General features: G+C 53.0%; 1 protein-coding gene across 1 annotated transcript; it reads left to right on the top strand.

The window, feature by feature from the left end:
* Positions 1-6620: 6620 nt before the first annotated feature.
* LOC135903155 (uncharacterized) lies at positions 6621-13593 on the top strand. Its single transcript, XM_070539949.1, has 3 exons — positions 6621-8719; positions 10349-11127; positions 13554-13593. The coding sequence occupies exons 1-3, from the start codon at positions 7007-7009 to the stop codon at positions 13591-13593; spliced, it is 2532 nt and encodes an 843-aa protein (XP_070396050.1). The 5' UTR covers positions 6621-7006.

Genomic DNA, 13593 nt, shown 5'->3' with positions numbered 1-13593 from the left:
AGCTGGGCTAGCGTTCTCTCAACATATGCGGCCCTAGCTTTTCGCCTGTTTTCGTGTAAGTTGGGATCCATATTTTTTGGCAGTGGTCCCACATTAATGGTTTTTCTGAGGTGGTCCGGTACGTCCGCGTATCTTTCTGCCAGTCCGCTCGTATCCCGACCCAACCTCCTCAGGAGCGCTCGTCCCGTAGGGTTGCCTCTGAGTCTCGCGGTTTCCGTACCCAGCAGAGCCTCGGCGAGCTCGCTGAAGGTGTTGCTGATGCCCAGCTGGAGCAACTTCTCGTTCGACGTGTTTCTCGGTAGACACAGAGCCGTCTTGTACGCCTTCCTGAGGATGGTGTCTGCTTGCTCTCTTTCTGCCTTGGTCGTCACGTGGCACGGCAGGGAGTACGTGACTCGGCTGACAATTAGGCTGTTGACTAGCTTCAGAGTGTCTTCTTCTTTCATTCCGTATCTCTTTTGGGACACCCTATTGATCATGCGGCCCACCTGTTCCGCCGCCTTGCTCAGCAGGCTAATGGTGTGGCTGCACTTCCGGCTGCCTTGTAGCCACATGCCCAGGATCCTAATCATGTTCTTCTCCGGGATGTTGTGTCCCTCGAGGGTCACCTCCAGTGTCGCTTGCGTTGGGTGCTTGCCGACCCTGAGGAGCTCCGACTTCTCCGTGGAGCATCGCAGTCCCCTTTCTCTGGTGTAGTTTTCCACGCAGGTCGCCGCTTCCTGCAGTTTTTCTTGCTTCTCTCCGAGGGTGACCCGGATGACCCGGATTGTGACGTCGTCGGCATATATCGCGTGCTGGATGCCTCGGATCTCCTTAAGTTTTCTTGCCAGGCCAATCATTGCCACGTTGAAGAGGACGGTCGATATGACAGATCCTTGGGGTGTGCCCTTGCACGGCGTGGGGAAGACGTTGCTTCTCAGCTCGCCCAGCCCCACCGTCGCCGTTCTGTTGCTCAGGAAGTCCCTGACGTAATCGTGCACTCTCTTCCCGCAGTTGGTGTTGTTGATGCCCTCCATGATGGCCGCGTGGCTCACGTTGTCGAAGGCCCCCTTTATGTCGAGGGCCATGACGACGTTTTCGCCCGTTTTCGGCATCGTCTCGAGCACTTCCTCCTTGAGTTGGAGCAGCACGTCTTGCGTTGAGAGGTTGGCTCTGAAACCGTACATGCTGTCCGGGTACCATCGCTCGTTTTCCAAGTGGGACTGGATTCTCTTCGTGATCACTTTCTCGTACAGCTTGCCCAGGCACGACGTTAGGGATATCGGCCTGAGATTTTCTATTTGGAGTTTCTTCCCTGGCTTCTGAATCATTACAACGACGGCGTGTTTCCACTCCGCCGGAACTCTTCCTTCTTGCCAGAGCTTGTTGAGGTAGGCCGTCAGTTGGTCGATGGCCTCGTCGCCGACATTTCTGATTAGCGAGTTCCGGATTTTGTCCGCCCCCGCCGCCGTGTTCTTGGTGGCCGATCTTATCGCCTCGACGACCTCTTCTCTCATGATGGGTCGGTCCGTAGTAGGGTTTTCTTCGCCGCGGTATTCTTCCTTGTAGCTCTCGACCTGCTCTTTGCCGTAGCATTTGACCCGGACTTCCTCAAGGAGTTGTTCGTCTGTGCCTTCGTACTGGTGGACTAGCCTCTGTATCGACTTTCTGCCTTCGGATTTGTTTTTGCTCGGGTCCATGAGGGCCTTGAGGATCTGCCACGTTCTGGCCGTACTGAGGGTGCCGTTTAGCGAATTGCTAAATTGCTGCCACCCCTGTCTGGCCAGCTGCGTCGCGTACTCCTCCGTTTTCTTGGTGATGTCCGCAATTTTCTTTTTTAGCTTTCTGTTGAGTTTCTGTCTCTTCCACCTCTTGGTGAGCCCGCGTCTCGCCTCCCATAGCCTGAGGAGCCGCTTGTCCACCTCCGGCGTCTGTTCCGTTCTGTCTACTTCCTTCGTGTATAGGTCTTGGATTCGCCTGAGTTGTTGGCTCCACTCTTCCGCCGAAACGATGCTGCCTTCGATCTGCTTGCAGTGCGCTCTAAAGGCGTCCCAGTCCGTCAGCCGAGCCGTGCCAATCTTCCTCCGGACGTTGTCCGCCACCGTGCTGATCATTATTATGTGATGGTCGCTCCCAAGGTTCTCGAGCAGGTTTTCCCATTCCGCTTGTTTGGCGCCCCTGATAAAGGTTAGATCGGGACTCGTGTCTGGACTGACGCTATTCCCCTGCCTGGTCGGTTGGTTCTCGTCGGTTAGCAGCTCGCACCCTACGTTCTCTGCCGCCGTGCAGATGCCGCGCCCCTTTTTGTCCTCGTTAGTATAGCCCCATCTCGGACTCTTGGCGTTAAAGTCGCCCGCAATGATTAGAGTATTCTGCCCCGCTAACTTTTTCGCCTCCGCAAAGAGCCTAATAAAGTTCCCCTTTGTTTGTCTGAAGCATGCGTAAAGTGGACGCCAGAGGTCTAGCCAGTTTGCTATGAGGGGCAGGACAAGTCATCCTACCCTGGTGATAGTGCTTAGTGATTTCGTTGAAAGTAGTGAGAGTGTCCCGAAACTTGAGAACCCCGGAGTCTGAGCTCGCCTCTGCTCCCGCGCAATGGGTTAGTGCGCGCGCTTGGGAGTGGGCGATGTCATTGACACTGGGCAAGGAGTCAAGCTGGAAGTCGAGGTGCGCCGGAAACCACGTGATGGTGTGCGGAGAGATTATCTTCTTCTTGAGAATCTTGTGAGCCTCCTCGGCGATAAAACCTGAAGCGAAAGCCCTGACCGCCGATCTCGAATCAGTGAAGATTTGTGTTCTGCTTTATCCAGGAGTGCTATAGCAACTGCGACGTGCTCCGCTCTGAATGGTATTGAGCACTTCAGGGAAGCCGCATTCACTATCTGCCCGTTGTGATCAAAGAGGGCAATGGCGAAGTTAGACGACTGTCCATATTGGGCTGCGTCGACAAAACATGCCGAGTAGGGATCACCTTCGGTACTCTTGAGGAGGGCGAGCGCTCTTGCTCTGCGTCTGCCTACGTTGTGTAGGATGAACATTACGGGGAAACGGTGCGACTCGTATGTTGTTCCTTTGATCTTCTGAGATTTGATATTTCCTTTCTTCCATGAGGATAGGATTAATCCCAACAACCGCCAGGATCTTCTTTCCTGCCAGGGTATAGGATAGACGGGCCAGTTGGGCCGACTCCTGGGCCTCCATTATCTCGTCCAATGTGTTGTGCACTCCTATAGCTGCATAAGGAGGTCCGTGCTCACCCGTAACAGAATACCTAGTACTCTTTTGATACTATTTCCGATGAGCGTGTCCAATTTTTTTCTTCTCGTAGTTATGCCAATTGCGCATGGCTGCCACATAAACTATGACTCATGAGGAAGGCGTGGAATAACCTCAGGAGGTTGTCTTCCTGAAGGCCTCCACACCTATTCGAGACTCTGTTGATGAGCCTGATCATGCTCTCAGTTGTTTTTTTTTTGGGGGGGGGGGCGAAGGAGGGGTGCGGGAGGGGGGGATGAGTTGTTGGAGAGTTTTCAAAGTGCCAAGTAGGGGGCATAAATTAAATTTTAAAAAAGAGAAAGATAAAGAAAGAAAAAAGCATACACGATATTATGAAGAAAGCCAGAGTATAACAGAAGTTATTGCATAAACAAATTCTTGACAAGAGTGTATGTAGGCGTAAAAAAGGCAAAATAACGAAGTCCCATCCTAGGTACAGTACCGCATGCAAAAAAAAATTTTCTTTAGGCTTTAGGTGCCAAAACCACAGTATGATTATGAGGCACGCCGTTTGACCACTTGAGGTTCTTCAACGTGCACATAAAGCTAAGTACACACGAGTGTTTTTGCATTTCGCCCCCTTCGAAATGCGGCCGCACGAACCCCCGACATCGAGCTCAGAAGTGCAACGCTGTAGTGAATCTAACTTGCAGGGAGCGGAATAAACTATAATAATTAGTTAGGTAAAGTACGTAGAATCAGTAATCCTGCAGCAGACAGAGTGGATTGCTGCAGCAAGTGATATAGAACACGCTTTCTAAAGTGCAGAGGTTGTGTCGCGAATGAAATTCGTTTCTCATGCGGAATGTTCTACATAGGCTAGACGAGACGCTGTCTAAATGACAGATTAAGAGAACGCAGCAACAACGTAAAGAAAGGGCGGGATGGCTGCGTGCGTGCGTGCGTGCGTGCGTGCGTGCGTGCGTGCGTGTGTGTGTGTGTGTGTGTGTGTGTGTGTGTGTGTGTGTGTGTGTGTGTGTGTGTGTGTGTGTGTGTGTGTGTGTGTGTGTGTTTCCTAGGAAGAGAACAAACCATTATATGCATGTTCGTATGCATTATATCGCAAATGTTCACTTTTCTTGAAAAGCGACCATTTTGGGCCAGTCGCTCGCTGCTCGATTTTTCAATCGCGTGACCGTGGTCGCAAACTGATAAACCAATCAGTGGCGCAACGGAAGTGATCTTTCATGTGTCTATATTCCGGCCTGCTCCCGCGTCGCGGCAAATTCCGCATTGATTCCGAGAGTTCTCGCTCAGCCGCCTCGCGCTCGCGCTCAGCCGAGCTTGCCGGTGTGAACATCAGTCGCCTTCGGTCGCTTTTTGGTCGCGAGTCGCAAATGGTCGCGCGACCTCCTCAAGTCGCAGGTGTGAATGAGCCATTAGGCTAACACACTAATGACGTGGCAGTATATATGTGGAAGGGTTTGCGCCAAGGTTTTCCCATTCTCACCACTTCTCTCTATGATATATACGGTAAGCATGAAAATGAAGCTAGATCGAGTAAGCTACGTGTAATCTTTCGCATAAACAAGATAGTATCGTGGTGGAACAGCTTCTTCCGGATTTAATGTACGTAGACATGACATTGTTTTGTTAGCGAATAATCGGAGAAGTATAGAGATTTTTGAGGATTTGCGCAGAAAAGAGCACAAAGTTCTGGGATTTAAATAAAAACTGGGCTATATGGAGTTTAGTGACGCTACTGGCCCCCATTCAGGAAAATAATAGACGAAGGGTAGCTGAGTATACAAATATATATCTGGCGAAGTGAAAGTCCCTTTCATGAGCTTTCATTCACATCGCGGACTTCCGCATAACTGATTTGTCAAATACCTATATGCATTAAAGAGGGAAGAAGGTACATATAAAAAAATGAATCAGTAATCCAAGCGTAAGGCTAGAGAAACGCGGTCATAATATATGAAGTAGTATACAAGGCGTACATGGAAAAGTGTTGATAATGGTTCCTGTAAGCCCCGCTACGGGCGGCTGCAGAACAAACCCAGACGGACGGCGCGGGCCATCTGGGCAGGGGACATGCGTCTCGACGAAATTGTTTCCACACTTGGGTAATGTCTGTTAACGGTTGACACAGAGCGGGGCCTTGCAAGCAAGCAGAGTAACCACGCCGTCGGCACCCAGGGCTGCCGCACAGCTCGGGGAGCGCAGAAGGCCATCAGCGCCACGTTTGCGGTCGCGCCTCACAGTAAAAAAAAAGGGTGCTTCGGACCCCCGTCGCATTGTGCTTCCTGGGGATCCCCACAGGCGTTTCCCTTGCGCGCGGCCGGCTGGCGGGGGTAAACTCCTTCCCAGCTGGGATCTCCCCGACTGGGCGTCAAACGCCGTAATGGGTGGGCCCGTCTGACTTCCGCGGTGCTCTCATCGGCGCCCTTGAAGAGTGCTTGGTTCGGGCCTAGCCGCGGGCAATGGAGATAGCGCGGCCTCAAGCAGGCGCGCCAGCCTCATTGACTTTGACGGCTTTGCACCGCGCGCTGACCGGCGTAGGGATTCTTTGAGCCGCAAAAGACCCTGCGGTTTTGTCTCGGTTCCGAGGCGCCGTCGGAACGTCTGCTTCGGCTTACGGCCCGGACACGAGGCCGACCTCGGCGGGTGGGCAATTATCCCGGGCTCCTCGGTGACAGTTTGGCTTGCAAACAATTGCTTGTTTAAGGCGCCGCATGGCCTGCGGGTTCTTGGAACCCGATCGCGTCGCGCACATGTTCGAGCACTGGAAAACATGGTCCCGACGTTCCCAGGCTTTAGGGATTTGTGAATGTATTTTGTTAGTCAGTGCTTGTTGCGCCGGCTGTGCTCGAGAGCCGTTGCTCGGAACTTGCGATGTGTATAGCTGGCATGACCCTCACCCCTTTGTTGTTGTATATTGTGTATTTCTGGTGAGGGTTCTACACCGTGAACTGTACTAAAAAAGAGATGTTCTTTGACTTTTCGTTGTTCGACTGGCCAATCCCGCACGCAAGTTCTGCTGAACGCAGTGATTGGTGAATGGATTGTCCAGTTGAGACGCAACCCGGCGGCAATTCGCCAGTAAAGATTGTGGGCGGAGCGTTGCGTCTACAAAATGCGGCCGCAGAGCTCCGAAGGAGAGTTCTGGACCTGGCTTCGGTGCTAAGCACCATCGGCTCTGCCGAAATAGGGTCGCCCTATGTGGTCCAAACCAGTGTAGCTATTTGTAACCGATGTACTGTTTGAAACTATGCAATCTTGTAACCGAACTTTGTAATTTTATCTGTAAATACAAGTTGTTGTTCGTTCGTTACTACAGCGGCTTTGTCCTTTCGAACCTAAGTCACCCATTGAGCCACCTGTGCAGACCGTCTCTGACGGTGTGTCTCGGACGCCGACGGTGGGGGTGAATTTTAACGAACTAATCGATCCATCGTTTTTGGCATCGAATTCTTACTGGCGCAGTCGACAGGATAGGTTCGGAAGACCAGCTAAGCGCTATGAAGACAGCGGTACATCTGCCAGAGTGGCATCCCAAGTGCTAGCAGCACCTCCGGTGTCTGCAATTGGCTCAAGCCTTGGAGGAGGAAGCCCAACAGCAAGTCATCGCTAGGCGACGTACCTCAACGAGTAGGACGTCGAGGCGCCGACTCAACCCCAGCAGGGAAGCAGCCCGAGCGAGAGCCACGCAGAAAAACCTCGACCTTCGTCCACCTGTGATCCTCGTCTGAAACGTGAGTTTCCTTTCCTCTTACTGTTCAGTCACTGCGGGGCTTCGAGGCTAATCATGATGCAGAATCACAGGGACGATGAGGATGGTCAGAGGGAGAGGGGTAGCAGCGATGGTGAAAGCGAGCCCTTTCTGTCTGAGCGGGAGATGGAGTTTAGACTAAAGATGGCTCAGGAACGTCGCCAGAGCCTAGCCCTTGAACTGGAGCTCGTCAGGGCACGAACAGCGTCGCCATCGAGTGGTCGCGACGGCAGTGGCAGAGCACTTGAGAATGATAGAAACACGGAATGGCGTAAATATTCAAAATTATTAGTTGGTGCTTTCCCCAAATTTCCCACAGACGCCGAGGTCCCCATTTGGTTCGAATCTGTAGAGCACACCTTAGAGGCCTACGAGGTGCCGCGAAGCTGTTGGGGTCAGATAGTTTTTCCGCTCCTAGCGGAGCGCATTGAGTACCTGTCAACACGTCTGACTCCCGCACAGCACCGTGATTATGAAGCTTTAAAGGAAGTCGTCCTTGATGAGCTGCAGTTGTCTCCCCTTGAATATCAAAAACGGTTTTTTGGGGTACGGAAGCGGAAGACCGAGACGTGGAAGAGTTTCACGACTCGTCTTGCCAGCTACCTAAATTTTTATGTGGCATCAAGAGACGTGTCAAATTTTGCGGAGCTGCTAGAACTCTTGGTGGCTGACCAGCTGAAAACAGTGTTGTCGGAAGAGGCGCTCAGGTACGTCAGGCTACGAGAGGGTGCAGGGTGGTACAAGGCCTCGGAAATTGCTAGACTTTTGCAAACTTTTGAGGACGCTCACGGCCGTGTAGACATACCTAAGGGGCAACCTCGGGACACCAGCACTAAGGGCCCGGAAACTACAACTGGGAACCGCAGCAGCAGCGGTTTGGTTTCGCACCAAGGGCAGAGGACAAAACCGAAATCACCGTATCCACCCGCGGGACAGCAGAGGCCAACAGTTTGCTTTGAGTGCGGGTCAGCCGGGCACATTAGGCCAAATTGTCCCCGCATCCGCGAAAGGCTGGCGCACACGGCCGCCCAGCAGGAACAACCTGAGAGGCTCACCGCGCGGGTCGCGCTAGAGAACCCAGCTGTGGGTGACCGCTTGTTGTGTGTAGCTCTCAATTGTAGGGGCCGAACAATGAAGGCAATAGTGGATACGGGTGCCGAGATAACTGTGGTTCGCGAAAGTGCCGTGCCACCGGAATTAGCACAGTCGCATGGCAGTGTAAATCTCCGCGCAGCTTTTGGCGAACGAGTTGAAGCGAAACTCGTGGCGCTACCCCTGACACTAAAACAGGGCCAACCCGTGTTTTCCAAAGTGGAGGAGGCGACGCCAGTATTGTGCGCACTCACGGATAGGCTGAGCGTGAGCGCGGATTGCCTGCTCTCAGCAGAGGACTGGAGCGCGCTCCAGCAGGGTCGGGACGAGGCTTGTGAGCTGCCCACCAAAAAACTCCCGCCGAGCAGCAGCGAGGAGCTGGTTACAGCCGTAGGACTGGGTGGGGGACAGGTTGATCCCGAAAACCCGGTTACCGGTGCGAGCAAGTGCGATGCGCTGCATCCGAACGCGGAAGGGGCACAAGAAGAATCCAATAGTAGCTCCGATACAGTGAAGGGTGACGCCGGGACGTTACGTGAGGAACAAAAGAGTGACGCCACTCTGAGCAGGGCCTGGAAAAATGCGGAAGAAGGAAGGGGTGGCATGATCGTGATTGATGGTCTGCTTTACCACCGCGACCACGTATTGGGACAGCCGGTAAAACAGCTAGTTTTACCTACGGCGCGGCGCGCTGAGGTACTTAGTCTCGCCCACGAGTCATGCTGGGGCGGCCACCTTGGCTGTCGCAAGACAAGAGCGAGGATTAAGCTTAGTTTCTTTTGGCCAGGCGTCGAAAAAGACGTTCAGGCATTCTGCAACAGTTGCCACGGGTGTCAAATCAGAGCAGACAAAAGACAATCAGATCGAGTGCCCATCACGCCTCTAGTAAGGCCGCAGTACCCTTTTCAGAAGGTAAACCTAGACGTTATAGGGCCGATCGATCCCCCTAGCAGTCGCGGCCATCGCTACGCCTTGTGCATTATAGATCTTTGCTCCCGCTGGCCTGAGGTCGTGTGCCTCACATCATTAACAGCTAAGGCAACCTGCGACGCGATGTTAGGAGTTTTCAGCAGAACCGGGATACCAGAGGTAGTTTGTTCCGATTGCGGAACGAATTTTACCGCCTCACTCACCAATGAGTTTCTCTCGCGCCTCGGCTGTTCACCTCGCTTTTCCACGCCTGACCACCCGGAAAGCAACGGAGCGGTGGAGCGGTGGAACCGAGTGTTCAAAAACATGCTGTTTCACGTGATCAGCAAACAGGGGAGAGAGTGGGATAAATTTGTCCCTTTCCTGTTGTGGGCCTACAGAGAAGTCCCGCACGATACTACGGGCGTGTCGCCATTCCGTATGATGTATGGGAGAGAACCAGTCGGCCCACTCGCCATATTAAAACGAACGTGGTCAGGGGAGCAGGAGGTGCCCGCTTTGGTCGCAGATAGACCCTCGCAGTACATGCAGAAATTGAAAAAGCAGCTGCAGATAGCAGCTGAGGCGGCCGACTTGACTACGACCAACCAGCAGAGGGCATATGCCACTCAGTACAATCTCCGCACGAAAGAAAAGGCATTTCAGGTAGGGGACCAGGTGCTTGCGTTCGATAGTAACCGCCTTGGTAAGATGTACCCAAAGTGGCTGGGACCTTGCACGGTCATGGAGAAGTACAGGCAGCACTCTTATTACATCGAAACCCCGGAAGGAAGGCGCATGCTCGTTCACGCGAACCACTTGAGACCGTACACGTCTCGTGTAGCTAGCATAGGCGTTATATTCCACGACGACCGCGAGTTCGGAGAGGTGGAGTACACGCCGCGTCCGGGTAGGGTTCTCGGCACTACGGCCCTCTTACCCGCAGACAGTATATCACATTTGGAACCGCCGGAGCGAGCGTTGGTGAATGAGGTGTTTCAGACACATGCCGCCTTGTTTACGGCCGAAATTGGGATAGCGCGGGTGAACGAGCACCGCATAAAACTGATGGAAGGAGCCGTGCCAAAGCGTTGCCGCCCCTATCGCATTCCGGTAGCCCTGAAAAGCGAAGTCTCCAAACAAATATCGGAACTACTAGAATTAGGGTTGATCTATAGGTGTGAAAGCCCCTTTGCACATCCGTTGGTGTGCGTCCCCAAGAAAGACGGCACAGTGAGACTTTGTGTTGATTATAGGAGTTTAAACGCGATGACCGAGCCAGACGCATTTCCTATGGGATTCCCACAGGATTTAATAATGAACGTCGGACAGGCTAGCCATATTACCCTTATTGATCTCCGTCGTGGTTATTGGCAGGTGCCCTTAGCGGACGACTCGCAGCGGGCTGCGGCGTTCGTGTCACACTTGGGTCAATTCGCTTGGAGGGTGATGCCATTCGGTCTCAGGAACGCTGCAGCTAGCTTTCAGAGAAGCATGAATCAGCTGTTAGCACAGCACGAGGACTACGCCTGCGCATATTTGGACGACATCGCTGTTTTCAGCAGGTCGATACAGGAACATATCCGCCACCTTCACGCTGTTTTCTCAGCTCTGACATCAGTGGGATTGGTAGCGAACCTCGAAAAATGTCAGGTGGCCCGTGGATCTATCCGCTATCTTGGGCATGTGGTAGGCTCCGGCAAGCATGGCCCGGACCCTACTAAGCTCGCAGCCATCAAGGGACTGCAGGTGCCGCGTACTAAAAAGGAATTGAGAAGCGTCCTTGGCCTCTGTGGGTATTACAGGGGATACATTTCAAATTTCGCGGCCATAGCGAAGCCGCTCACGCAGATGACTGCTAAACACGTTCCCAATTGCATTCCGTGGTCTCCTGAGGCCAACGAGGCTTTCGAAGGTCTCAAAGGTGCTCTGTGTAGTGCCGTAGAGCTGGCGACTCCAGACTCAAGCAAGCCATTTTGGCTGTTCACCGATGCCTCTGCAATTGCCGTGGGCGCATGCCTAGCTCAGATGACCGACAATGGCACAGAGTGCCCCATTGCTTTTGCCAGTCACCGCTTCACGCCCACTCAGATGCGGTGGTCTACGATTGAACGCGAGGCATTTGGCGTCATTTGGGGTCTCAAAAAGTTTGACACGTGGGTGTTTGGCAGGAAAATATTTGTAGTATCCGACCATAACCCTCTTGCGTACCTCACTCAGTCCACGCCTCAGGGAGCAAAACTTACGCGTTGGGCTCTAGCGCTACAGCGCTACGATGTAGTGGTGCGACACAGAAAGGGAATCGCACATACTAACGCCGACGCACTTTCGCGTCTGACGAACCATTGCTGGGAAAAGGATGTAGAAGACAGGGAACCCGCAGTGACGAACAGTGGAGACAAGGAAACAAGTGTGGTGTGATGTGATATGACTGCGGTAACCACACAGACGACCTTGGACGATGAACTCATGCTGCCGCATTTCTGTGTGTACCTTGTTGTTTTAGTGTTTTTTTGTTTTGGCGAGTGTCGTCATCTAAGCTCAATGATGTATGTTTTTATGTTTTCCTCCCAAGCTAGAGGCTGACAGTGTCCTTCCGGCTCATATTTGTACGATACTGCATATTATAGTTTCAGGACGCGAGCCCTGTTGCATCAGGGAAGCCTTACTATTTGTTTCGTTTGTGTATTTGCTTAGTGTGTGTTTAGGTTGTACCTATTTTACGGTGAAACTTATTCATGTGTTCACACTTTCTACGGAATGTGCCGCGTAGAGTGCTCATCATATGGCGCTGGCATTTATTTGTGTTGTTTCAGTAAGCGAGCCAGCTTACTTGGGCGAACCAGCGGGCCAGCTTACTGTCTTGAGCAAGGCGCGGCTCACGCATTTCCTACGTGTGCGAACTCAGACCATCGTTAAAACGCGCTGCCTAAGATTGGTTGGTAACTTTTAATTGTCATGTCCAGATGCGGCGTATGTACAAGTTTACACGCAGCATGCTTTTGTTTTGGTTTGTTTTGGTTTCTGCTTCGACAACACTGTAAGCGAGTTGTTGTCTCGTCTTGGGTGGGGGGTGTAAGCCCCGCTACGGGCGGCTGCAGAACAAACCCAGACGGACGGCGCGGGCCATCTGGGCAGGGGACATGCGTCTCGACGAAATTGTTTCCACACTTGGGTAATGTCTGTTAACGGTTGACACAGAGCGGGGCCTTGCAAGCAAGCAGAGTAACCACGCCGTCGGCACCCAGGGCTGCCGCACAGCTCGGGGAGCGCAGAAGGCCATCAGCGCCACGTTTGCGGTCGCGCCTCACAGTAAAAAAAAAGGGTGCTTCGGACCCCCGTCGCATTGTGCTTCCTGGGGATCCCCACAGGCGTTTCCCTTGCGCGCGGCCGGCTGGCGGGGGTAAACTCCTTCCCAGCTGGGATCTCCCCGACTGGGCGTCAAACGCCGTAATGGGTGGGCCCGTCTGACTTCCGCGGTGCTCTCATCGGCGCCCTTGAAGAGTGCTTGGTTCGGGCCTAGCCGCGGGCAATGGAGATAGCGCGGCCTCAAGCAGGCGCGCCAGCCTCATTGACTTTGACGGCTTTGCACCGCGCGCTGACCGGCGTAGGGATTCTTTGAGCCGCAAAAGACCCTGCGGTTTTGTCTCGGTTCCGAGGCGCCGTCGGAACGTCTGCTTCGGCTTACGGCCCGGACACGAGGCCGACCTCGGCGGGTGGGCAATTATCCCGGGCTCCTCGGTGACAGTTTGGCTTGCAAACAATTGCTTGTTTAAGGCGCCGCATGGCCTGCGGGTTCTTGGAACCCGATCGCGTCGCGCACATGTTCGAGCACTGGAAAACATGGTCCCGACGTTCCCAGGCTTTAGGGATTTGTGAATGTATTTTGTTAGTCAGTGCTTGTTGCGCCGGCTGTGCTCGAGAGCCGTTGCTCGGAACTTGCGATGTGTATAGCTGGCATGACCCTCACCCCTTTGTTGTTGTATATTGTGTATTTCTGGTGAGGGTTCTACACCGTGAACTGTACTAAAAAAGAGATGTTCTTTGACTTTTCGTTGTTCGACTGGCCAATCCCGCACGCAAGTTCTGCTGAACGCAGTGATTGGTGAATGGATTGTCCAGTTGAGACGCAACCCGGCGGCAATTCGCCAGTAAAGATTGTGGGCGGAGCGTTGCGTCTACAAAATGCGGCCGCAGAGCTCCGAAGGAGAGTTCTGGACCTGGCTTCGGTGCTAAGCACCATCGGCTCTGCCGAAATAGGGTCGCCCTATGTGGTCCAAACCAGTGTAGCTATTTGTAACCGATGTACTGTTTGAAACTATGCAATCTTGTAACCGAACTTTGTAATTTTATCTGTAAATACAAGTTGTTGTTCGTTCGTTACTACAGCGGCTTTGTCCTTTCGAACCTAAGTCACCCATTGAGCCACCTGTGCAGACCGTCTCTGACGGTGTGTCTCGGACGCCGACGGTGGGGGTGAATTTTAACGAACTAATCGATCCATCGTTTTTGGCATCGAATTCTTACTGTTCCCGAGCTTTTGTTTGCTAACTCTGTGCTGCACTTGAAATCTGACGTGCAGGCGGGACTGGAAGTTAATCAGCGGGCTGGTGGAGGACTAG

The sequence above is a fragment of the Dermacentor albipictus genome, chromosome 1, assembly GCF_038994185.2.
Source record: "Dermacentor albipictus isolate Rhodes 1998 colony chromosome 1, USDA_Dalb.pri_finalv2, whole genome shotgun sequence".
Classification (NCBI taxonomy): Eukaryota; Metazoa; Arthropoda; class Arachnida; order Ixodida; family Ixodidae; genus Dermacentor; species Dermacentor albipictus.
This window is presented reverse-complemented; position numbering and strand designations above follow the sequence as displayed.

What these genes read in the sequence shown, in the direction of transcription:
- LOC135903155 (XM_070539949.1), top strand. Translation starts at nt 7,007, where the DNA reads ATGATGCAGAATCACAGGGACGATGAGGATGGTCAGAGGGAGAGGGGT. An exon ending in ACCACGTATTGGGACAGCCG is followed by an intron (nt 8,720 to 10,348) that starts GTAAAACAGCTA and finishes GGTTATTGGCAG; the next exon opens with GTGCCCTTAGCGGACGACTC. An exon ending in GGTCTCAAAAAGTTTGACAC is followed by an intron (nt 11,128 to 13,553) that starts GTGGGTGTTTGG and finishes TCTGACGTGCAG; the next exon opens with GCGGGACTGGAAGTTAATCA.